A 27,033-nucleotide genomic window follows, 5' to 3' on the forward strand; every position below is an offset into this window, starting at 1 on the left:
CGCCATTTTCGAAAATTGGGAAGGTCCCGAGATTAAGTGTAGTTGCAGCCACGATGGCAGCCTTTGCCGTGGAACCCCAGGTGCCTACGCTGGGTGAGTGAAAAACTGCTTTTCCTTGCTGTCACTGCCATCTACTCTGTAGGCCTGGAAGGGGGCAAGACTGAAAGGCAATAGTCAGGCTTTCATCTGCTGGTTCCAGTCGCGGAGGGGGAGTACTTGGGTCTGTGTTCCCAAGTTCCTAGTCAACCCCTTGTAGGAGGCGTCGCCACCCTGCTGCTGCCAAGACGGCTTCAGGAAGCTGTGGGGCTGGGAGGGTGAGGAATCGGCCGCTGGGAGGCGACTGAGCCGGGTTTCGTTTCCCCACCCAGGCAGGCCCATACCTGAGAATCCCACCGACGTCCGAGCCGCGGTGCAGGGTCCCCGGGTCCCCGGAAGCTTCCTTGGGAAGGAGCTGATCTGTTTGCACATGGGTGGGCGGTGCCCTGGAGCGTGTGGTTACACTCCGCTGCTTCTTGGTCACCTATTCTAGTTCCTGTTTTGAATCTTTCCCTCTCCCGGGCTTTGCGAAAGGAATCTGTTATTCGTGGAAACTTGAGTCCTGCGACATTTAATCGACCAGGTGATGGTAATTATTGAGATATTGGCCTTAATAGCAAGCTAGGAGTTCGCACGATTTTTCCCGCCTTTTCCTTGGGAAAGTATTGTAGGAAGTCTTTTTATGTAATCGGTCACAATACGGTTTTTAAAGATTATTTACCATTATTTACTGGGGAGCCTTGTTGAAATATGTAGTGTTTGAAAAAAATCTAAGTTAAGAACATGTTGTTGATCCCTCCCACTTTTTTGCTGAGTTTTTGTGACCTGTGAGAACCATTGAAAATTTTAGAACACAAAGTAAACCGTCTGCTGTCATAGAGACTTACCTGAAAATTAGGTTATAACTTTCTGAGTTTGGAAAAGAGAGCAATCGCGATATATTGTGTTCAGTGAGTTTTTTCTATTTGAAGGGCATGAAATGCTTGCCATGTTTTGTATAAAGTAAGTTCGTTTTGAGAATAGAGTAACTTGAACCGTTTGAGGGGTTTACGTCAACAAACTGTGCTAGCTGAGTAAGACACAGTACTTACCATTTCGGAGCACAGTCTGTGAAACGGAATTTAAGACATGAAGGACCCATTGGTTAAGCTCTCCAAGTGAAATTTGGTCCGGAGAGGTGGTTAGTGACAGTCCAGATGAAGAACCCATCGTGCCCTCCTCATTCTCTGGTGCTTTCTACTGTATCAGTATATATGCAGAGGTAGCAGAACTTTTCTTGACCTAATTCTTATTATACTTGCCATATATATATTTTTTTTCTTTTGAGGAGTGGGAGAGTGAAGGTGGTGGTGTTACCAAAAACTTCATATTTATTACTACGGTTTTCTAAATATCTGTTCAGAATATGCTTTTGTTTAGAATTTTGGTTTGATTTTAGTCTGTGTTTTTTGGAAATATGTAGTAGTACCACGTAACATAGTAACTAGCACTTTATAAAATACTTACAATGTAATTATAGTTCGTCACACCTTATTTCAGTATTTGCTTTATCCTTTTCCTGAATTTCTTTGCTTTTGTCCTCTTTTATACGCCTGCATTGTTAATATGTAGGTCTACTATAATGGGAAATAAAACGAAGAATAAGTATTTGACGGTGAGAAACAAATTTTTGAGGATAGTTAGAAGTTAAGTAATAGTTGATTAAAAACAAAAAACATATAAATAATCTACCTAACATTTGACCTTTCTGAGTGCCATGAATCATACTCAGGCTTGTCACAGTCAGAAAATTAAGTTTCCATATGCAGAAATTGCAAATTCTACATTTACACATTAATCACTCAGTTTTTGCTATTATAAGCTACTGGAAGAATAATAATATTTATTGCGCACTTACTGTATACCAGGTACCGGGTCAAGTGCTGTACCTGCTATAATATTAATAAAAGCTCCGAGTGGATGCTACCTTATGCTTATTTTGCTGAGAGAACTTGAACCCACATCTCTGACTCCATGGTCCATGTTTTTTTTTTTTTTACTGTGTTATCTTGCTCTGAAATTAGAATAAGTCATAGCATCCTCATCTTCAAAATGAGAATAATATCTACCCTGTAAATATTGAAGATTAATTTTGAATTGATGATTAAATGATCATGTGGTATCAGTTCTCTCTTTGAATTGGTTTTGTATTAGTTGATACTTGATTATTTCTAATTTTAAAACTAATATTTTTAAAAAATGATCTCAAATAAAATTTTCAACTCTTTTCAATATGTTTCTGAGTTAGGTGCTAATTGTCACTATTACATAAGTGCTCTAATGTATGCCTGAATACACTTTAATCACAAAAATGATTTGCTGTTGTGTATGGGGAAGAAAAAATGGAATACTTAGGTAGCTAAACCCATTGTGTCTGACTTGCTAAAACTCAGTGCACTCGGTCCTTGTTTTTGGTTGTTACGTGGTAGAAACTGACCCAGAAGTGGAGAGAAAGTATTCTGTTTATATTAGGGATTTTTTTTGATAATAAGCTAATCTTTTTAAATTTAAAAATAAGTGTTGATTTTTAAAACTGTGAAGTGATGTAAGCAGAAACACCTGTCGAAGATCAATGTTGTGAAATACAAGCTAATTTTACATTTTTCTAGAAATAATTTTTATTGGCTTTTAAAATAATAAATTCAGAGTTCTTTAATATTAGGAGTTTTGATTAAATTCTCAAATTTATTTATGCTAGGTTATTGCATCTTTTTGTTAGATATTGTAACAGAAAAGTTCTTAATTTGTTTTATTTTTTGATTCATTTAGGATCTGAACCAATGATGCTGGGTTCACCCACATCGCCAAAACCAGGAGTTAATGCCCAGTTCTTACCTGGATTTTTAATGGGGGATTTGCCAGCTCCAGTGACTCCACAGCCTCGATCATTTAGTGGCCCTTCAGTAGGAGTAATGGAAATGAGATCACCTTTACTCGCAGGTAGATGAATTGCTTAAAAAGTTTTGTGGTAATTTCAGTACATGTACTAGAATTTTAAGAAGAGTAATGATGAATCATACACCCTTATCAACACACTTATTAATTAAAAAATTAAGTAATGCCTCTATTATAAAGTAAAACCTTTAAGGCTTTTGAAGTAGAGGTGTAAGTAGTATGAGCTACTGTAATTTCAAGAACCACTCATTAAAAATATGTGTACTATATTTCATCCAATCTATGATGCCTAAGATTGTAAAACTCACCATTATTTTAAGTACCACTTAAACTGAATATGATACAATGCCAAGATGCTAATTTTTGTAAAATATATCTCTGTTTCAGAGACGTTAAAGTGTGTGTGTGTGGAGGGAAGTGCTTAGAATTGATGAAATATGGTCATTTAACTTTAAGTCAATTAAATTTAAATAATTTATTTAAAAATAAAGGAATAGCAAATATTCAGTTAAAATAAGTGTAATTTGAAAATTTGTTCATGTGAAATTCTACTTCTAGTAATAGTGAATTAAGATTCTCACATATAGCTTGTTTAGTGAAAGTACTTTGTAAATTGGGGGGAGAATTTTTATACACAGAACTTGCAATTGTCAGCATGAAGTATTCTAACGTAAATGCAACTTGTATTTATTATAGGACTCCTTTAGCATAGAAATATTTTAAAAGATAACTTTAAAGTTTTAACTATGAGTAGTGAGAATTAGCTCCAGAAATGGTTGAATTCCAGTTGTGAGCTAAAGTCCTCTTGATAGATGTTTAAATGGAAACCCTTCTTTAATTGCCCTTAAAGTACTATTTGGTTTAAAGTGGTTTATTATCTTTTTTTTTAATTGATCAGAGAATTATCATAAATCATATTTGAAGTAATATACTTAACTTTATTTCCTTGACAGATTTTTTTTTTAAAAATTTCAAATGTGTTATTTTTTAATTGTACTTACCATATATTGAGTGCTTTTGAGCCAGGCAGTAAGCTAATCATTTTATATATATATGTTATTTCATTCTTTTATCAATCTTAAAGGGTAGGTAGTAGTATCTTCATGTTTTAAAAGAGGAAGCTGAGACTAAATGCAGTAAATAATTTGCTAAGGCTCACTTGTTAGTAAGTGACAGACCAGGACAGTAAAGCCCAGCCCAGCCTTCTTCCTTAGCTTATGCTGTACTGCCCAGACCCTGACATTAGTCTTAAAGAGGGCTTGGGTTGCTTCACTATTTGTCATTGCTGGTTCTCTGACTTATCAAGACATCTTTATGTCATTTGGTCCATATTCTACACTTTATTATGTACTTAAATACATTTCTACTGTGAGAAATGTGAATGGGATTTGTTTAATCTTGATAGTTAAATTCCACTTTAGTGGATTATGCATATATTTATTATTCAGGTATATATACAGACGAGAGATGTATAATATCTACTTTTAAGTGAGAAATGGGATTGAGTTTTACATTGAAATGTTACACATTTTGTAGAGAAAGCAAAAGTTACAAGTGTTTCCTAAAAACTAAAATTTCTGTTAACTAATTCTGGAACCTTTTATTCAAAGTGCAGCCTGTGGATTAGCAGCATTGACATCACCTGGGAGCTTGTTAGAACTGCATAATCACAGGCTTCACGCCACATCTTCTGAATCAGAGTCTGAATTTTAACAGGATCCCCAGGTGACTCTTGTGCATTTTAAAGTTTGAAAAGCACTAAGAGACAAGAGTTTGTATTTAAAAATATAAATTAAAAACATCTTACCAGAAAGATGGAAGATTTCTTTGTTTTCTCATCTGATTATATTTTTTGTACATTATAGGTGGGTCACCACCACAACCAGTTGTACCAGCTCATAAAGATAAAAGTGGAGCTCCACCAGTTAGAAGTATATACGATGACATTTCCAGCCCAGGACTTGGGTCAACACCTTTAACTTCAAGAAGACAGGTGATACACATAAACCTCATGATCCACAATTAATTCATGTTTTTTTATGTGGTTATACAATGAGGATCAATTTTTCCCTGAACATTTTAGTGTAACTGGGTTGAGCAGACTAAGCATTAAAGACAGTTGTCATAGAATCTACTTAAATTATGTTTATCATGAAATGTACTTAAAAATGTAATAGAACTCTAGATTGTTTTCTCATATAGGTAATTCTGTGATTTTTCTAGGTATGCCTTATCCACCTGCTCGTGTCCCCAACCTACTTAATATACATGTAGAATATGATTATGGTTTAAGTCATTCTAGTTTAAGAAGTTTAATATTTATACATAGTTTTGTGAAAGGACAAGTGGAGATTCAGGGCTTTATCCAGATGTAGGGGACTTGGATTTGAGATCTTTATTTTATGAATGGTTTTATTGATTTGAGACCAATATCCTTTTAGAGCTATATTCACTATTTACTAAAAAAGCTGCTTTCTGCATACTTATAAACTGATTGTTTAGTATGCTCCTGGTGTAGGTGTTCTGTTGGTGTTGTTAATTTAAGTTTTGGTTAGTGTAGGTGTTATTTTCAGTCATGTGTTATATTCAAGGTAGAGATTCTCTGTTTGATGGGACAGCAATAAGAAAGTGTCTAATACTTAAGTACTTACTATGTGCAAGCCCTAATCTCACAATTTCTAATGTATTATTTAATCCTCATAATGAATCTATTTATTGTGAATGAGGTAGATATTATGAACTTCATTTTATCACTGATGAAACTAGGACACAGAAAGATTAAGTAATTTGTCAACGGTAAGGCAGCTAGTTTATAGCAGAGCCAGGCTTCAAACCCAGGCAGTCTTGAATCTGAGCCAAAGTCTGGATTGTCCGTTGGAAGGTAGTATGGGTTTTTCTTTTAAGTAGGAAATTGAGTAGCTTTTATAGTCACAAGTGTTCTCTCCTGTCACTATTATGCTTAGTAGGACATATAAACAAAATGTATCACTTAAATTGATAAATTCTTCATATGAAGATATTTCTGCTCTTTGATTAGGAGACATGTTTTATGCCCTTTCTTAAATCAAATTTTGCAAAGTTGTTTTGAGAGTTTAAGAATGTCCTCCTGTCCAGTGCAGTAGCTGCTAGCCAAGCACGGCTATCGACACTTGAAATGTGGCTAATTGAGATATACTTTAAATGTGTCCTAATTGAGATATACTTTGTGTAAAATACCACACTGGAATTTGAAGATTTACAAAGAAAGAATGTAAAGTATCTCATTAATTTTTGTATTGATTGTGTATTGAAATGTTAATATTTTATGTGTTAGGCTAAATAAGCTATACTAAATCAATTTTACCTGTTTGTACTTTTTAAATGTGCCTAGCAGAAAATTTAAAATCATGTGTATGGTGTATATTATATTCCTAATGGACAGTGGTGTTCTAGACTTACTAAATCCAGGATATCTTGGCCTGGGATGGTTTTCTAAAGGTTAAGTAAATCTGATGTTTAGTTTACTATGAGAACCACTGTCTTGTAAATTTGTTAGTTTTCATTACTCCTCTGCACAAAAAGAAAGGTTGTTTACAGTTATTGCTATATTCAACATGTTAAAAAGACTTGTGTCATAACTTTTATGGAGAATGTTTTTAACTTAAAAGAATATTATTGCTAGATTAGAGCCCAAATTAGTTATGCCCCCTGAGATTTTGCTTAACCTCTCTAATCCTGAATTGGCATTAAGAATTGAATAAAACATTTTGTATTGCTCCTAACATTTACTCAACATTTGGTTCTTGTTGTTAGATATAGCTAGATTTTAGATTTCTTTAGTTGAATCAGAATATGTTTTAAAAATCTATGTCTGTATTCTAGAGAGAGTTCATTCTCATTTTTTTGATTGGATACTAGTGTCTTTGTTTATAGATTACTTTAATCTTTGATTTCCTCATTTAAAGGGACTAGTACTGATAATTTTTGAACTTTGTAACTTTCTACTGGTAGTGGTAGGGGTATGCTGTCTTTTGTTGTGTAGACTGATTTGAATTTATGGTATTTCATGGTTTATGTCTGTTGAAAAGTAAAATTTAGTTACTTTTCTGTTTTTCTAAGTGAATGATTTGAAGAATCACCATTATCTCTGTTATTTCAAATATTGCACTTTAAGAACTAGAAACAAAGAACTACTGTGTTATTTTCTATTTTAAAAAATGTCTTTTTACTGAATGTGAATTTTTTTAGTTTAAACAAATAATAGGCTGAGTGGACTAGCATATTTTAGGTTAATATTGCCCAACTTAAAAAGAAAAAATGTTTTGTTTAAAATAAAAAAAAAAAAAGAAAAATGAGTACCTTTGGACTATGAGCTAATTAGAGGCATTGCTAGCACCTGATTGAAATTCAGTTCTCTGTTGAACAAAGCCTTTAAACACTGACTATGTTTGTTATATGGTGAGAACTTCGCATTTTTATCTTAATCTTTCTGTTTTCATGTAGCCAAACATTGCAGTAATGCAGAGTCCTCTTGTTGGGGTTACAACTACTACTCCTGGAACAGGTAAGCAATTCCTTCTTAACACCAAAGACTGTTCTCTATTCTTTTAAGAGAATATAAGACCTTTGTTGATTATGGCCAAGTTTTTTTCTCTTATATTTCAAACTTGCAGACTTTCTTACGTGTCAATAATTCCTTCAGGAAGGAAATACTTTGTATATTGATTATTTTCTGAAGTTACAGGTGTGTGGAATATTCTAGTCAAAAGTATTAAGAGTTTTTAAGAAAAATTGTATACTTAATGTTTAAAGTGTCTCCTGAGTTGTTAAAAATTGTGTAATGAAAAAAAGGTGTTGTAATTGGGAAGAAAAGGAATACTCAAGAGACGGAATAATAAAGGTGTTTTGAAAGACATGAATGCATAGCTATAAATCTAAATGCCATTGTGTACAAACAACTACTGATTATATCTAGTTTTTCCTTAAGATTAATGGCATTTTTACCACCATCAACATCATCATTAGCATAATTCTTCATATATATATCCATATGTTTATAAACCCATAGAACGTTTATTCAGCAAATATTTCAGTGCCTAATCATGTACCAGGCTCTGGGGAACAATGAACAAAATAGATGATTCCTACCTTTATCAAGCTTACATTTATTTACAGAATGTTCATTTATAGACACAATAAGTAAATTATAGTTTGTTAGAAGGTAATGCATTTTGTGGAGGAAAAAAGCAGCATAGGGGATGGGCCTTAGAAGTAATATATTTGTTTTTTATTGCTCCCATAACAAATTACCACAAACTTAAAAGTGGCTGAAACAATACAAATACATTGTCGTACAGTTCTGGAGGTCAGAAGTTTGAAATGGGTCTCAGTGGGCTAAAATCAAAGTGTTGATACAGGGCTGTATGTATGGAGTATATGGAGACTCCAGGGAATAATCTGAGTTTTGACTTTAATGTGAGGCTCCTCATGTTTCTCGGCTTGTGGTCCTCTTCCTCCGTCTTCAAAGCCAGCAACTTTGCATCTCTCTGACCGTTGTTCTTTAGTTACATCTCCCTCTCTCTCTTTTAAGGACCCTTGTGAATACATTGGACACTTCTAGATAATCCAGGATAATCTCCCTATTTTAAGGTCAGCTGATTAGGAGCCTTAGTTCCTTCTGCAACCTTAATTTCCCTTTGCCGAGTAATGTAACATATTCACGGGTTCCAGGGATTAGATGGTGGACATCTTTTGGGGGCCATTATGGTGTCACAGGTCCCTACAGATCATTAGGAGAAAAGTAACATTCGCTCAAAAGTCTGAACTAAGTGAGAGAGGTAGGGAAAAGTTTTCTAGACAGAGAGAACAGCAAGTACAAAGGCTCTGAGGTGGGAGTGTGCCTGGGCATTCAAGGAAATATGAGGCCAGTGTTACTGAAATGGAATGAGTGAGGAGGAATATTGTAGGAAAGGAGGGCAGAGAGGTAATGGAGGCACATGTACTACAGGGCCTTGTAGGTCATTGTAACAACTGGTCTTTGCCAAGAAGAGGTTGGAAACAATTAGGATGAGACTGCTGCTGTGGTGAGAACAGTTTGGAGGTAACCGGTTAGCGTGGAAATAAGGATACCATACCAGTTGGGTTTCTGCAGTAAACCAGACGAGAGATGGTGGTGAGATAAAAGGAAGGTAGTAAAGGAGGAAAAGAAGAACACAGCAACAGAAAAGAAGGAACATAAGAAACAATAGCAAAACAGTACATTTAAAACAAACCAGATAACCAGTTACATAAAATGAAGTGTATTAAACACTCCAGTTAAAAGGCAGAGGTTGTCAGAGTGGATAATAACAAAAACAGTATCCAACTATGAGTTGGATCCTTTGATCCTCTAACTCCCAGTTTTTTCAGTCTGTGAGCCCTCATTGGCAGTGTCCTTAAAGTCATGACAGAAGTGCTTTTTCTCTGTCTTCGCACTTGATTTATAGTTTGAGTATAATATTTTAGGTTGGAATTTTGGAGACGTTTTTCCATTGTCTTCTACCTTGCAGTGTTCCATGGAAGTCATTTGCAGTGATGATTTCTGAGTATTTGTATGTGGCTCGTTTTGGAAAAATTTGCCATCTCTCTATGGTTGGTGTTGTCAGTTTCACAAATGTGCCTTGGTATGGGACCTTTTCATTTGTTTTGCTAGGGAATTGATGGATCCTTTCAATCAAGACACTTATATCCTTCAGTTTGGGGAATCTTCCCTATATTGTTTGTTTGGTAATTGGTTTCCCTCTGCTATCTCTTTTTCTTCTTTCTGGAATTCCTTCTGTTTGTGTGTTTGATCAGTATAGAGATTTCTAATTTTCTACTTTTTCTCCTGTCATTTATATCTGTGTTATACTTTGATAATTTATTAGAAATTAGTAAATTTACTAGAAACTGTCATTATTTCATAATTTACTAGAAAGACTCACAGAATCCACTGAAAGTGCTGTACTTATAGTTACAGTTTTATTATAGCAAAAGAATACAAAATAGAACCAGCCAAAGGAAGAGACACACATAGCAACTAGGAAAGTTCACTGGAGCCTCTGTATCCAGAGTTTTTATTAGAATTTCATTGCAGAGATATGACTGAATCATTGATGAAGTGGTTGAACTCAAATCTCCAGTCCTCCTCCTCTTCCCAGAGGTGTGATGATATCATGTGGCTCAAAGTTCCACCCTTTCATCACATGGTTGGTCTGTTTGGAGTAAGCAGCCCCCACCATGAGTCACTTTGTTAGCATAAACTATCAGGTGCAGTTTGCTGAGCCCACCATGAGTAATAAAGACACTTCTGTTGCTGGGGAAACTCCTGAGGTTTAGAGGTTTCCTCCTAGGAACAAGACAAAGGCCAGACCTTTCATTGGGCTGAAACCAAATTCTTTTCTTTTCTTTTTTTTTTTGTGGCTGGCTGGTACAAATTCTTTATTACACATTGTGCTCCTGTGTTTTATGGTGAAAAGGTAACATGACACTGCCAGGCATCTCTTTTTTCCAAGTTGTATTTGTCATATATCTGTTTAAAATTTACTACTTTTAATCTCTCTTTTCATTTAGGTTAGTAGTCTATTTTGAAATAATTGAATCTGTTCTTTAATTGAAGACATTTTCATAAAGGGTAATAAGGTCTTTTGCCCTCTTCTTTAATTTGATCTTACAAAGAATGTTTGAATAGTGATTTACCAAGGGAGACACATTATAGTCCAGTTTGATGTGGTTTGATAGACATACTTTATTTTCATCTTGTAAAGCATAGCATGCGGGTACCAGAAGTCTGATTGAAAGGAAGTAAAATCAGTGGAGCAATTAAACATTAACTAGATGGGGGGCAATTATGCTGAAGTTATGTAAATAATTTTAGATTATGTATAAGTAATTACATTTTTCAGAGAAGTTGACAGGGCAAAAATTAGATTGCTTATTCATTTCAGACTTAATTTTGACTTGTTTTATTTTTAAAGGTCATAATGGTTGTCTCAATTTGAGCATTTAATTTCTTGCTCAAAGGTTATTACATGATGTGGCATAACTAAATCATAGCTTCTTAATGGTAATACAGAACATAAAAATTTTTAGTTGGCTTCAGATTTTATACTAAAATGTCTTTTACTATCTTTGGTTTGTTAAAGGCTTATCTTTGTAGTAAGAACTAAATTTATTTGATGGTATCTTTTGTATAGATGTGTGCTTCTGTTTACTTCCTGAAGAGATAGTTGAGAAGTTTGTTGATAAGCAGATATTTTTAAGACATATAGCACTTGTCAAAGTGGGATGTTTCGTTTTAAGTCAGTCTTATTTTAGAAATATGTTAAGTGCATCTCTGATTAGAAAAAAATAATTTTATTATAGCATTTATGTAGTTGAGCATTCCTTTAAATTATTTGCTTTGTGTGTTGTCTGTTCCCCCCCGCCCCCCAATTAAACATGAACTCAGTTTTGATAGTCAGATAATTCTATAAGACTCAGCTATACTGGGATGCCTTTCCTTTTGTATGCCTTTTTGTTTTCTCTAGAGTTAATCATTGTTACATATCTTCATTTGTTTGAATGTTCTTATAAAAATATTCGATTATTGGCTACTCACATTTCCTGGCTGGTAAATTGTTTTTATCCTGGTTACTTTACTACTGTTTGAACATGAACAGAGAGGTAACCTTGAGCATCTTTCCTTATTTTCTAGTAGGGTATAGGATAGTGTTCTGAATTAAATTGATTCTTTAGATTTGAGATGATCTGAAAGATATTTAACCTTGAGCATCTTTCCTTATTTTCTAGTAGGGTATAGGATAGTGTTCTGAATTAAATTGATTCTTTAGATTTGAGATGATCTGAAAGATATTTTTCCTGAAGGAAAGTTATTTTAATAGGTTAAATTAGAGTACTTATGGTTTCCAAATTTGAGTCCAAGGAAGTGTAGGACTCAAATTATATAGCATACTTATTAAAGAGTTAAGATTTTCGAAATCCTTGGGTAATAATATTTTTTCTCTTCAATTAGAATCACATTGTTGCATTGTAGTTTCTACTTGATAACTTTAACTTTTGATCCTGTCTGGGGTATAATTTGGTTTTGGTATTGTTTGGAGGCAAGAGATGGACATCGTTCCTAGAAGTCTTTTAGACTTTATGAATATGATCATATTTGTGCTGTTGATGCAAAAGAATAATTGTACGAAGTACATCATTTTTTTTAACTTAAAAAAAATTTTTATTTAAAAAAAAATTTTTATTTAAAGAAACACAAAAACACTGGCCTTTATTTCACTTCAGTATGTGTTATGTTGCATTTTCCAGTTTGTTCAGTGCTTTAAAGCTCAAGGATGCCTCTGCTTTCAATTATCGTACATGGGCCTGAAGCATCCTAGCTTTTGGCAGGCAAGCAGGAGACTCAACAAAAATCAAAATAAGAACAAGGCAGACTAAATGCAGAGCCTATCTGTAAACATATTACACATTTGGAAATTACAGTATCAGTTAAAGTGATACAGTTTACAGGTGAAATGAAACTGTCTGGAACTGGCCTACCACACGTTTCTGAACCTGGACAGATACAGTAAGTTATTATGTATATATGATGTTTAAAAATTTTTGTTTACATCAAGTGGATCTGGCAGCCCATGCTTATACTTTTAAAATTTAAGCAGGGAAGAAATCCAGACTAAAAAGATATTTTCTCTGTACTATGTTGAGTCCAACAGCTTCTTTCATGAACTACATGTTAAAAGCCTCAAATAATCAAAACAAGAAAACCCATCCATTTCACAGTTGTTCAGAACCAAACATTTCTTAAGCAAAGGGGTAGAGCAAAAATAGTTACTTTCTCCCCAACAAGCCCAAGGGATCCAGTCTACTTCTATTAGAAGACTTCATCTCTTTATAAAAATGCCCTATTATTTTAACCTGTATTTGACATACATGGATATATTAATTTCTGTGTGTGGTGTGACACTACATCAGGCCAGAGAACGTGATATTATGTCACTAACATCAGCCAGTCTTAAATTGGACTCTTAGTTTCTGCACACACACACAAAATTTCATTTTAGCATGCCCAGTACAAGCTGCAATGCAACAGGATGGCAGTGTAAGACAGGGTTAATGCTCTTCTCTGCCCAGAAGGAAATTTGCAGAATTTCATACTATTTTTCTTAACCCATTTTGCTCTAGTAATAAAATGTACTTATTAGGATATAATTAGGAGCTAATAAGCTCAGAACTATAGTTTGCATGAAAACACATCTTCTATAGGCAGGTTTTTACCTCCTTACTGGCTAAAAACATGAAAAATTTTCGTTCTTATAGGCTTTTCTCTTCCCCTTTTATATTTTGCTGAGAAATTAAAAGAATTTATAGATGGGTACAGAAATTTCTCTTAGATGTTTGAAAAACAAGGAGAATAGCACACTTTGTGTTAGTGACAGAGAGCAAGTCTGGAGCACCTACAGTTGAAAAGCAGAATATATTTTTGCTCCCAGTTATACAATTACATTAAAATATGGGTATAAGAATATTTTTCCTTATTAAATATTTAAGCCAGTCGCTTGTTCTGCAACTTTTCTTTAAATGACACTCATGGATTCTTCACTTGTTAAAAGTCCAGTGTGTAACCAAATCCAAGTTAACTATTTACCATCAACTATTCCAGAATTGTAGATCTTCAGTGTCCTTCCCTATCGTCACCCCACAAAAAATAAAAGGAAAGAAAGAAAATATTTCCCCAACACCCCACAGAGGCTTTTTAACTCCTGGTAAGAGGTGCAAATCATATTCACTAAAAAAAAGATTCATCCCTGCAAACTTGAAGGCAGTTATCCAGTATTCTCACAGGGCTTAAAGTAAAACCAAAAGGTCAAGGGAAGAGTGGGGGAAAATGTTGAATCATTCTGGGTTCCCTGTGATTAGTGTATCACTTTAGTCACAGAACAAGATACAGAGATCTTTTAAGTGGACTTGCCTTTTCTAGTGGGTTGTTTTTTGCGCATGTTGATGATAGATAGCAAGAACTTTAGAATCATGCTCGTTAAGTCTGTGTTAGTCACTTGCATTCACACTTAAAAACTAACAAAAAAAATTCGATCTGTAGTCTCTTGAAATAACCATGTGTAGTCTCTTGAAATAAATTAGATTCCTTGAGAAGTCTAATTACTTTCAGTTGGCTTTTTAAAAATAACTGTGTGTATGTATGTATGTATATGTTATCCTGTGATTCTACTTATGGTTCCTCTGCTGTATTGAAGATCTAGGAGCATAAAAGCCTAGTGTCCCCCATGAATGGTGTCTCCAATGCTACAAAAAAGTTTCAGATAGGCAGTCTGGTCCTTTGTTGATCTGGACTATCCATGGCTTCATTGTAAGTGATTATCCTTTTGGGATCTTGCTTTGCAAATTACAAGTAGATTCCATTTTTTTAGGGTGATATACAATAGCAGCCCTCAGGTCAAAAGAAACCCAGCTATCATTCCTTTCTAGGCCTCTCTGGTATCTGTTCTTTGGCGGAGCCTAAGAAAGTGTTCATAGGAGAGGCCGGAGGATTTTGATTTTGTATCTCATAGTCCTTTGAGAGAAACAGTAAAGCACCTTGACTACTGGTGTCCCCTTTTCACAGGTCTTCTATATGACTGGGTTCCAAGGATAAGGCTCCACTAGTAGTCCCAGATTTTAGAATGTTACCCACAGCTTGAGGACTAGTCCATTTCTCTAGTCTGTAAGCCTTGGGACACTCAGTTCAGGATGCTTAGTTCTTGAGGGGATTATTTCATACCCTGTGAAATCTAAGTGGCAGGATATTCTCTTTGAAATGTTACCTCCATCACTTTATGACCTGATGATTTCCCAGTAACAGTCTCAGGACCAGCACTGGGCTCATTTATGAATTGAGCCCCACTGATTCTGGAAGATATCCCTCAGGTTTGGCTGATCTAAGAGGGGAGATCCACTTGTGCTGTGCTCAGCAGCACAGTTTGCCTATTTGAAGGGTAGATAAAAAGGCTAGACTTAATTTATTCACCTGCTGCTGAAGTTAGACTCATGTCGTAGAGAACCGATTCAGTCCCAGACGGGTGTTAGAGTATCAGCAGCAGTAGTTAGCAGTGGCTGACCCCCTCGAGGATACACACTTTCATTGTCCCTGCTAAAATAGGCCCATTAGAAAAGTGGGCAGAAGTAATAGATTTCATCCCTGACATGGGGACCTGGGATAACCGATTGAAGATTGGGTGTGGGCTTCCCCAGCAGATGATGAAGAGGGTAAAGATGGTGACACAAAAGAGTTCTGTATAGTTTTGTTACGTACAGTTCTGTATAGTTTTCCTTAACTTTGCTTGCATAACTTATTTTAGGAGCTATTTTAGCACTGCTGTTGTCCACTGGAAAAACTGGGGGTGGTTTAAATAGGGTCCATGAGTCCACTTTGGAGGCAGAGCCGAAGCATGCTTTCCTTTGGGCCAATCATCAAACTTTTTGTTGCTTACATCACATTTAACATCTGAGCTTTTCTGAAGCATATCACCCACAGCAAGTTTTCCTCGACTTGTTCCTCTAGACCCAGTTTCATACTTCCAAATGGGCTTCATACCATCTACTTGATTTCCCTTTTGTTCACTGTAGTCAGGTTTGAAAGTTTCAAGTTCTTGTTTTAAGGTTGGGACACTGGTCTCTCGTTGCCTTATTTTGTCCTGAACTAAATTAAGGTTTTCACAACCTTGACACTATTACACCTAGCTTTCCTTTTTTTTGGAGTGGTATATCTGCTCTCAGATCCACTACGGTCTTTATCTGTTCCTTTGCCCAAGCAATCATTAGTAATATAGCCAGAATTACTTGTTACAGCACCATTTGGAATTGCTATGGTATCAGTCTTATCTACAGACTGGTTCTTGCCAGATTAATTTTCATAAGATTTCCCATTCTTTTTGTCCATACTGTTTTTCCGAATGAAATTCTCCATTTTAATTCCTACTTTCCCAAAGGTGCTGGACTTACAGTCTGCTTCAGGCTAGTGTCTACAACTTACTTGTTGGTTGCCATTTGGGACCCTGGAAATGGGTTGATGGCTTTATCAGAACCTAGGCTCTTTAAAGATATTTCTCTTTCTTCAGCATTACCATTTAGTTCACCATAGTCTGTTTCTTCTTTGGTGTTTCCTGGTACTGCTGGAGTGTGTGTTTTTGCTCATGTTTCAGCAGCTTTGGCTGGGCCTTGGAGCTGCCCTTGGCTCCATGCTGCAGGTATTGGTGAAGCTGCTGGTGATGGTGGTGATTGTGGCTGTTGTTGTAGAAATAATAATAATGGTGGTGGTAGTGCTGGTGGGGGTGATGGTATGGATAGTGACGGTTTTGATGGTGCTGAGGCTGTGGCTGGCCAGGCTTCTCCTCCATTGAAAGCGGTTGGGACTCCCTGGTTGAGGTTGCAGGATGCTGCACTGGCAGGATCTCCAAATGCATCATTTATGTTGAACTTATACATTGTTAAGGTACACTTTTATTTACTTATTTATTTTGGCATCTGGTTGGTACAGGAATCAAACCCCGTGCTTTGGCATTATCAGCACCATGCTCTGAGATATAGTTCTATTTTATAGAATTTGCTCTTAGGATTAGATATGAATACGTGCAAAGTACTTGAAATAGCACCTTGTGTATAGCATAAGTGTTCAGTACATGCTGGCAATCATTAATATTGCTGTTGTAATATTTGGAAAGTGAGGCTCAATAACTTGCTCTGCTTCTGCTAGTAAGTAATAGAATTACAGTGTGAACTTATAAACTTACTCTCTTCTCACTGTATGATGCTCTCTACCAAGGTAAATGATTGGCTTGAGGCTAGAAATGCTGTCCTTCTGCCATCCAATCCATTTCTGAGCTTATAACAAAATGACATATTAGCTTTCCCAAAGCAAAGTATTGTGCTACCTTTCCCCTCCATCTGTTAGAAGATATTTTCATTATTTTTTGTAATTCAGTAGCAGTTGGAGCATAAGGAATTAGAATAAAATAATAATCTTCCAAAATAAATTCTTTGGGCCTCTCTAGGCCTTTTTTTTTAGATAGTTTACTTTGACCTTTTGACTCTTACAGTAAAATCTTAAGACTAACTTGACTCTCTAGTCCTTCTTTGTGATTGGTTAATAGTGTGTCACTGTGTCTGGTTATTGAATATAGCTTGTTTCTTAAGAGAACTTCTTGTGTGGCTCTGAGGAAATCGTTCAGTATTCATGGATAAGAAATTAAAAGTAGTAACCCTTTGTGTGTCTCATCTTTGGATTTGATTAGTGGCTTTGTAATTTATTTTGTAAGAGGTTTGGTCTCTATAAATTCTTCTGTTAGACAGGTGTTTACAAGGTATATTGGAAGTACTTTATACAAGATCAGCATTACCAAAGTATATGTTTTCTGAGGGTGAAATGCACTCAAGTAGTATAGGAAATTTTGAGTTGAATGAAGTTTTAAAGATTTCCGTATTGAACAACTTCTGAGAGTATTTAATATGCTAATATGCGTTTTATATCTCCCATCGGGATAATATATGTATCTTTTTTATAAAACTTTTGTCGCAGTAGCTCCCCCCCCTCCCCCTGTAGAGAATCTTTTTATTTCTTGGGAACATTTTGATAAATTCATTTGACTATAAATACTTTGGAATAACTTAGGCTGATTTTTGACTCATTTGGGAATTTAGGATAAATGGCAAGGCAGCAGATGTACAGTTAGGGTGTGTTGAGCAGGGAGCTTCGAGAAAGATCAGTTTCCAGAAAGACCATTTTTAAGAGTGTGAATCATGTGTGTGCCCCTGTAGGGGCACAGGTTCTCATACTTCTTAATTTCAGGACCTTCTTTACATTCTTAAAAATTGAAGACCAAAGAGCTTTTGTTCATATGGGTCATAGCTATAAATATTTAATGAATTTTAAAGTATATATTCATTTAAAAATAATAAACCTGTTTTATATAAACGTAAGTGACATTTTTTTGAAGTGAAAAATAACAATTTTCTAAAAGGAAAGGTTTTGTGAGAAGAGTGACGTTGTTTTATGTTTTCAAATCTTCTCAATGTCTGGTGTAATAAAGTATCACTGAATTCTCATGAATCATCTTCTACATTCAATCTGAATCCATTGGGTCCCATCAAGTAGCTTCTGGAAAAGTCCATTGTACATTCATGAGATAGAGTGAAAAAGGAAAATGAAACTTTATATTATTGTGAAAGTAATTTTGACTTGGCTGATCTCATGAGAGGGTCTTAGGGAGCCAAGGGTCTCTGAGTAAAAATAACAGGTGTTAACTAGATTACTGCCTAAGAGCTCATGCTCTAGATTCTGATTGCCTGGACTGGAATTCCAGTTTACCTTCTGGATGTCATTTAATATTACCCTGTTTACTGATTTGTTAATGAAACTACTAATATGACCTATCTTATAGGTTGTTAGAGTTAAATAAAATTATCTGTGTAAAGAATGGTGTAGTAATAAGCATTTCTGAGGTAAAAGCCAAAGCCTTTACCCTGGTTTACAAGGTTTTTCTTCATGATCTGGCATATTATTACCTCTCTGCTCTCTCATCTGTTTGCTCTGACCTCAAATCCCCCTTTTGTACTGTGTAAATAGTGGCCTTCTTGTTCATCCAACACTAGTCATGTTTTTTCTCAGGGCCTTTGCACTTGCTATTTTCTCCACCTAAATTCACTTCTTCAGGTATTGACATGTTCTGCTCCCCTGCCCCCATCTCCTTCAGGTTTTTGCTTTAATGGCACCTCAGTGAAATCTTTTTCATTTAACCTTTCCTCACACATAATCCCTGTCTCCCTTCTTTTTTTTTTCATTTTCTGTATAGGACTTTTTGTTTTTTAAACATACTAGATATTTACTTATTTGCCTCTCTTCCTCTAGAATTTAGGCTTCATTAGGGATGAGTTTTTTGATTGTTTAACCTGTTTAGTACTGTATTCTCAATACCTAGAATGATGCTTGGTGCATATTAAGTGCTGAAAAAATACTGCTTAATGAGTGAATCATTACTGATACTACAAGATGAAAGAAAAATTTCTTTTTCTTAGAAAGGTAGAGTCTTTTTAAAAAATTGAAACAATTCATTATACATATTTGTGTGGTACAGAGTTGACTATCAATACCTATATACAATATGTGATGATCAAGTCAGCATAATTAGTATATTCATCATTACAAAATGTAATCATTCTTTGTGACCCTTTACCAATTTCTTGCTAACCCCCTCCCCCCTTTTCTACCTCTAGTAACCATAGTTCTGTTCTCTCTTTTTGAAAGTTTAAGGAATTACTGTAATTGTATCTTTCTTTCTTTTTTATATATTTATTTATTTTTAGCTCCCACTTCTGAGTTAGGACATGTGGTCTTTCTCTTTCAGTGCCTGGCTTATTTCACTTAACATAATATTCTCCAAGCTCATCTATGTTGCTGCGAATGGCAGAATTTCATTCCTTTTTATGGCTGAATATTATTTCATTGTGTATATATGCCACATTTTTGGAAAGGTATAGTCTTAATTGGTCAGTGCCTCTGAGATAAAATGAACATGTTAAGTGTTTAGCATGGCATATTGGGCACATGGAAGTACTCATTTATTGGTAGCAGTTATTGAAGTGTAAGAAATAATAAGATATTTTAGATAGGAATGACTTGAAAAAAAAACTGCATTCACATTTTAGGGGGTAGGGTAGAGACTCTTCAGGGGCATACAGGAAAAATAAGGTTGGAACTATATCATGGAGACAGAGGCATTGGATATCTGTGGGTTATGAGGAGTTTTTGAATATTTTTAAGGTAGAGGTGCTGTGATAACAGTGGTAGGTTTGGAAGATGAATCCAACAGAAAGTCCTTGAGGTTGACTGGAAGATCCTTCTGGTATAGGCATCACCGGAAATTGATAAAACATTCAGCAAATGTATATGCAAAATCATAAACTATACTCAATTTTTAATGATTTCCTTTCATCATATGGTAGTATGAACTTGCCATTTGATTAGAATTTTATGTTTTGAACTATTTATGTAATTGCCAACTTTTAGTATACTTTTTCATTTAAAGCTAAGATCTTTGACTTAAAATAAACCATTTATATCGGAAACTAATTTACTAAATATACTGATATAGGGCAAAGTATGTTTAGTCCAGCAAATATTGGTCAACCACGAAAGACGACATTATCTCCTGCCCAGTTGGATCCTTTTTATACTCAAGGAGATTCTCTGACTTCTGAAGATCACCTCGATGACACTTGGGTGACTGTGTTTGGGTAAGATTTTTGGATCATTTACCTTTTAAAAAGTACTCCCAGACCAACATTTTGTAATGAATATTATCAAACATATAGAAAAGTTGAAAGACTTGTGCAGCAGATACCCACTTAGGTTCTACGGTTGTTAATAATTTGCTCATTTGCTTCATCTATCATTTATCCATCTATCAATTCATCTGTTTTGTTGTTTTTGGTACGTTTCAGAGTAAGTTGTAGACATCAGTACATATCACCCTAATACTTCAACATATGTGTTATTAACTAAGGTTTGGTATTTGTGTAGTTTTAAAAAATCATTTGTTTATCTCTTCCCAAATTATTTTCTCTTGAGTATATTTTCTGGATATTGGATGGAGCAGGGTAGACTTAGGAAACTCCTTTCCTTCTTTCTAATGTCTATTTCTCTAATTCTAGTGGACTTAACCGGTTTTGGACTAATAAATTGAACTTCATTTATATATGTATGCTTTGTCACAGGATTGATACTTTCTAGTCACAGGACATTGAATATTAATTGAAACAGAGGACGACAGTCTTAGATGCATTTTGAATAGATTTTTAGGTCCAAAAAAAGTACCTCAAAGCACCTTAGTGATTGATTATATTATATAATCTTTTATTTTACAGTTGAGAAAACTGTGAGGTAGAGACAGATTAAGTGATTTGTTCAGAGGTTCACATCTATGTAATAGCAGAGCTTCAGCAAAAACTCAGATCTTTTGATTTTCAAGCTGATATTTATACTATAATACACAAGGTTTATTTCTGAAAATGTGATTTGCCATAGTGATACTGGATCTTACTATATTTCTGGGGTAAAAAAATATGAAAATAACACACAGTATTTGAAGGAAGAATAATGCACAATAAATATTTAGTGGATTTTATGTATTCAATTTATTTAAAAATTTAAAATTTAAAAGGTATATAAGAATACGGTGAAAAGTCTTTCTTCCTACTTTTGCCTCCATCTATAATTTTTTTCTTTAAGACAATGACTGTCACCTATTTTTGTGTATCCTTCCAGAGCAACTCTGTGTGTTATTGATTCTATTTAGGTAAAAAGCTGGATTGTTGCATTCCCTTGTTCTTCAGAGAGCCCATGCTCTGCCCTGTCTATAGCAATTTGTCTAGCTTCTTGATTTTTTTCTCTTATGTTTAAATTTTTATATTCTCATAAAATGGCTGCATGTTTTTGAACATAGCTATCCACTCATAAGTCTATAATAGTAATGGTGTTGCTTTTAAGATTCCCATTAATTAGGTAAATTGCTTGAAATACTTCTAGCTCTTATTTTCATGTTTAAGGCAATACTTTCCCAGCTATTTTTGTTACTCTTATGTTTAGTAACCCTCTATGAGATTAAACAGGAACTCAAGCCTTCTCTTTTAAAGGATAAAACATTTTATTTTGACCATTTTGTAGGAAAGTACTTCTAAAATGCATTATATATGTTCTTTATTTCAAAGTTTTTTTTCCTGCTTACTCAAGATCTTCAAAAAATATCATTCATTGTTTTGGGTGACTCTTTATAGAGTTTTGGAATATTAGATTCTACTCAAAGTGGCTCTAGAGTCCTAGAATTATGTTTTGTTTCTTAAGGACCTCCTTTACTTGGCAACCATTATTTCTCCTTTTCACTTTTGTTTTCTTTATCTCTGCCACTGTAGGCACCCTGCCTCATTTGTTTTTCTTTGGGGTTAGAAATCTATCCAGAGTTATATAAATAAAGGAAAATAACGTTTTACTTTACTTCCAGTTCTGAATGCAGAGGATATTTCACTCACATAGATTTTAATGTGTTTTAGTTTCTCATTTATTTGTGTAATTTGTATTTTCTCTTTAGGGTTCTAATCCAAACTCCAGATAGCTGAAGTTAGTGGTTAAAGAAATTCTAGATAAGTGTTTCTATATTATTGATAGCATTTATTGTTTTTCACGTTGAAAATAGCTTTATTGTTTGGATTATAAGGGTAATAATGTGTCATTATAAAATTTTCAAACCCTACAGAACTTCATAAAGAAGAAAGCAAAAACCATTTAGAATTTCTCATACCAGAGATATGGCTATTAAAATTTTGGTTACTGTTCTCTGATGATTCTATACAATTGATATTGGTGCTGGATTTTATATTTGTTTCAGAATTTCAGAATTTTTAGGTGTTGCTTAATGCATAATGATATGACTCTATATAAATTTCTTTCCCCTTTCAGTAACCATAGTATACCTAAATATTGTATATAAACACACGCAGTAAAATAAATTGTATGGAACTGTAACTTCATAACTCTTCTTTAAGAGCTGTGATAATGTCAATGACAGTGGAATATTTAGAGATTTTAGATATAGCATCTGGGATGGAGAAGAGTGGCTGAGTCAAAACTAACTTTAGGAAAACAGGATGATCCTTATTAATGTTCTAGACAGTTGGAGGGGAATTTATCTTGAAAGACTTGTAAGTATGGTAACTTGCATTCGTATTGATAGGGGAAGTTGACTTTTGTTTGGACGACTCTTTTTCAGGTTTCCTCAAGCATCTGCTTCCTATATATTATTACAATTTGCACAATATGGGAATATCTTAAAACATGTGGTAAGGCTTAATTTTTTTTCAATTGAAGATTTTGGCTAAGGGAAGATAAGCTGAGAATTGAGGAAGGTTTTGCTTGAATTTTGTTTATTTTTTCTAAACTTGAAAAGTGTTTTTTCTTTCCTTTTTTTTGTTTATGTTTGTCCTTTGGAGTTTGGAATGCTGGAAGTTGCATAGTTTGATAAAAAGGGATAAAGAGGGAAGATAAGGAAGAGAGTGGGAGTTTCAGGATCTACTCCCCCATTTCTTAAGTAGTTCATAATCTTAAAGATATATTATGCCAAATATTATGCTATTATTTTCCAATTTGAGCTTGTTTTATAGGGGGTAGAGGAAGAGGTGGAAGTTCCTGAGCTTATGGAATTTTTAGAGCTTTTTGGATTAGGGTTCAAAAATTTTTTTTCCTTGCTCAAGAAATTATAAATAACAAATCTTTTTTCTATTACTAGAGATTGACTTAACTCCTACACAAAGTGAGATTGATGAATACAATTTAAAAAATTTCATAGCATGTGTTAATATAACTTTTTAAAAGAAACAATAGTTTTTTGAGAATTACTTTACTTTTACAACACCACTCTCTAACCAGCTGAGCTCACCAGCCAGCCTTTTAGAATTATTTTACTTTTAGAGAATATTTGCCACATATTCTTTGTTTTAGAATGGGGAATAAATATTTGAGAGCTAGATAGAGATTAGTGAACTATTTTGTTGAATGCCCTAGTATACAGCATTTTATGGGGCATAAAATAAAAAATGGAAGTAAAATTAACTTCACACGTTTTTATTTTCGAACCAAATTCATTAGGTGTGTAGTTTTATATATTTTGTATTTTAAGAAACAGTTTTATTCTTTGCAGATGTCTAACACAGGAAATTGGATGCATATTCGTTATCAGTCTAAACTGCAGGCCCGGAAAGCCTTAAGCAAAGATGGGAGAATTTTTGGCGAATCCATTATGATTGGTGTAAAACCATGTATTGATAAAGTAAGTTATTGGTAAAGTAAGGAAAATAGCTTAATCAATAGGAAGAACACCAGTGTTGACATTGGTGGTTGTATCATTTGGCTTCACCGTGCCTCTTTTTCTTAGTTTGTAAAATGTGGTAATATTTATAGTATTCTTTGTGATAAGTGAAAGATATTTAATCACAGGACTTTAGAATTTGGATATAATCCATCCCATCCCCTTCATTGTTCAGATAAGTAAGCTAACAGGGCATAATAACTTGCCCAGAGTTGTTAAAGGTGAGGTCTAGATTTTAGGACTCTTGACTACTAACCCACTGTGTTTTTTATACAAAGCAATATCAGACTCTTTAAATCCTTTAAAGGAATGGTACTATTTCAGAGTGAACTAGTTCACATGAATGGTAGCTGATGGTTGACTTTTAAATGGCTGAAGCTTTTTGTTAGTCATTTCTATTTCAAGATACTTAAAAATTATTCTATATTTATATACTTATTAAACAATATCGAGTACAATTTAAACTTTCCTTTGTGACTTTAAAATCACTGTGAACATTCTTTAAGTAAATATATGTGAACTTGTACTATGTATCAGGCATTGTACTTGGTGTTAGTATACATGCGTTAGTGTGTAAAGCAGATGTGATTGCTGTTCTCATAGTCTATTGTAGCTTTGTATTTGTGTAATTATTATACTGTGCTGTAGTAGATGTTCACAGAGGCTAGAGGAATATTTGGGGTTACTAGGTACTATATAGCTTTGGACATTGATTCTTCTGTCCAATCCAGGTTTCCCTAGGAATTCTCTTTTATGTTCTTGCTGATATTTCATAGTGTTAGGAGTTTCTTATTCTTGTGGTCTATAGTTGTACTGAGGTTGTTTATGGTCACTGAAGTGGGACCTCTGGCTGAGATCTCAAATGCTAGCTAAGAAGCATCTATTGTTTTCTGCAGCCTAAAATTATTTGAAAGGTTAATTAGATCAAATAAAGTCTGCCTTTTAAAATAAATTTTATTTGTAAATAGGACATAATATTGGATAATACAAATTATGTTTATAAACAGAGAAGTTGTTTCTTTGTTTTCCAGAGTGTTATGGAAAACAGTGACAGATGTGCTTTATCATCTCCATCTCTAGCCTTTACACCACCAATCAGAACCTTAGGTACACCAACACAACCTGGAAGTACTCCTAGGATTTCTACCATGAGACCTCTTGCTACAGCATACAAAGCTTCTACTAGTGACTATCAGGTATTTTAAGGACTGGATAAAAAAGATGTATTTTAAAGGCTGAGCGCATAGCATGTTTAACTTTTTCATTGGATTGATTCGTATACCATAAAATATTTCCTGCTTAGGTGATTGCCTTGATGAAACCTTTAAACTTCTTAAATTTCCTATTTTAAAGTTAGAATCTTGGCCAATTGGAACGTTATCTTGAATTTTAAAAAAATTTCTTTGCCATTTTAAAAAACATTTTGAGAGTTTGTTGTTTTAGTGTTTTCTCAACTATAATTGCGTACATACAAGTGTCTCTTATGCACATGTCTGGCATGAGGAAACATTAAAACCCTTTTTATTTGAAGACTGAATCTGATGATAGCACAAGTGAAGAACCTTAGGTGGAATAGCTTTGGTTATCAAAAGAAGGCATTGACCAGTTCCCATTATTCAGAGGAAAAATTTCTCATTTCAGAAAAATTTGAAGAAGTGTGTTATTCTTTTTTTAAAAAACAAAAAAACCCCAAGCCAAACAGCAAGAGATGTTTATTATATTCTTTGAAGGATGGTAGAAGTATTGTGACTCTCATTCAGTACATTATTGTCCCCTACTAATTAGCCAAGAGTTCTGAACTTAACTAGTTGTAGACACTGTGCATAGAACACTTGTGCTTTAGTAGGGCAGGTAGTGATAGTTCAGCTTTCTGACTTCCCCTGAAATTTGGAAGTCATTCTAGAGCTGTTCTTTTTTTCCCTTTCCTTTCTTTTACTGATATTTTAAATTCCCCATTTTTTTTTTTTTGCCTCCCCATCTAAGCCCCAAATTCCCTGTTGTTTGTAGCTTTTGTGTTTGTTCAGTTTTCTAATTTAAGAAGCAGATATTTGCTTTGCCAAAGAAATAAGATTTTGACACTCTTAAAAGTTTACAGATATTCTAAGTCCATATTTTAATCTTTAAAATGTACAATTCAGTGCTATAAATGCACTTTAGTGTTTCTCTTTTAAGTTAGCCATTAACTGTAGTATTAACTATGACACTGAAGAAACCATTAACCTAACACTTTTCTTATGTGTGTTTTCTTAATAGGTTATTTCTGACAGACAAACGCCAAAAAAAGATGAAAGTCTTGTATCTAAAGCAATGGAGTACATGTTCGGCTGGTAGTATAATAAGAGCTAAGAACTACCAAGGAGGAGGTTGCTACACTAAAAGAGTTAGCAGAGTACTGCCGGTTTCCTTTGGTTAGTTGTATAACCACTCTTGGCAGTATCGGGTAGCTAGCTCATAATTCTTTTAGAAACCTTTTTCGTTAAGGATGCAGCCTATTCGTAGCTTGCACTTTAAAAGATGCTTGACATACATTTTAAAGAAAACTTAATATCCCTGTAATTGTGCATGCTTAAGCACAAAGAAAACTCAGCATTGATTACTGTAAATTAAATAATTTGTGGTGATGCTTCGTAGTCTTCATGAGAACGTGGGGTGAATTTCATGAAGGGAACCTACAGGCACTTCTATCAAGACAGAGATTATAATTAGCAATTTGAATTATGGTCTTTTAATTTAGATAGTATTTAATATTTTAATATTGTAGTTACTATATGTCCTGTCATGGATTGTCATCTTTCAGTATTATAAAATCAAAACTTTTTTTTTAGAAACCTACTACTAAAGTTTCTTAATAATAAACTTTGTCTATTATATGTATTGAACATTTTTTGAAATGGTGATTTATTATTACAAAAAGTCTTAAGTGTTTACTGAAATAGAGAAAATGTCATGTACCTTCATATACCTGTAATCCAGCTTTAATCACCATTGTTTGCCATACTTGTTTCTTCTTTTATTTTGTTTAAAGCACATCTCAGATGTTGTGTTGTTTTAATCTAAATACTTGAGGATGTATCAAAAGAACCCATTTTCCTATGTAATTATGTCAAGATCCCACCTAACAGAATTAATAATTGTTTTTTTAATATCTACTAACCAGTCC

General features: G+C 34.3%; 1 protein-coding gene and 1 pseudogene across 1 annotated transcript; one reads left to right on the forward strand and one right to left on the reverse strand.

Annotated features, from left to right (window-relative positions):
• NUP35 (nucleoporin 35) lies at positions 1-26,588 on the forward strand. Its single transcript, XM_063100549.1, has 9 exons — positions 1-93; positions 2,845-3,015; positions 4,836-4,963; positions 7,453-7,513; positions 20,109-20,250; positions 22,779-22,848; positions 23,706-23,834; positions 24,905-25,069; positions 26,127-26,588. Exons 1-9 carry the CDS (start codon positions 54-56, stop codon positions 26,202-26,204), a joined length of 984 nt encoding a protein of 327 aa, XP_062956619.1. The 5' UTR covers positions 1-53; the 3' UTR covers positions 26,205-26,588.
• LOC134388690 (FMR1-interacting protein NUFIP2-like) lies at positions 14,282-16,358 on the reverse strand (annotated as a pseudogene).
• Positions 26,589-27,033: the final 445 nt, after the last annotated feature.

Source organism: Cynocephalus volans, chromosome 1 (genome assembly GCF_027409185.1).
Source record: "Cynocephalus volans isolate mCynVol1 chromosome 1, mCynVol1.pri, whole genome shotgun sequence".
Lineage (NCBI taxonomy): Eukaryota > Metazoa > Chordata > Mammalia > Dermoptera > Cynocephalidae > Cynocephalus > Cynocephalus volans.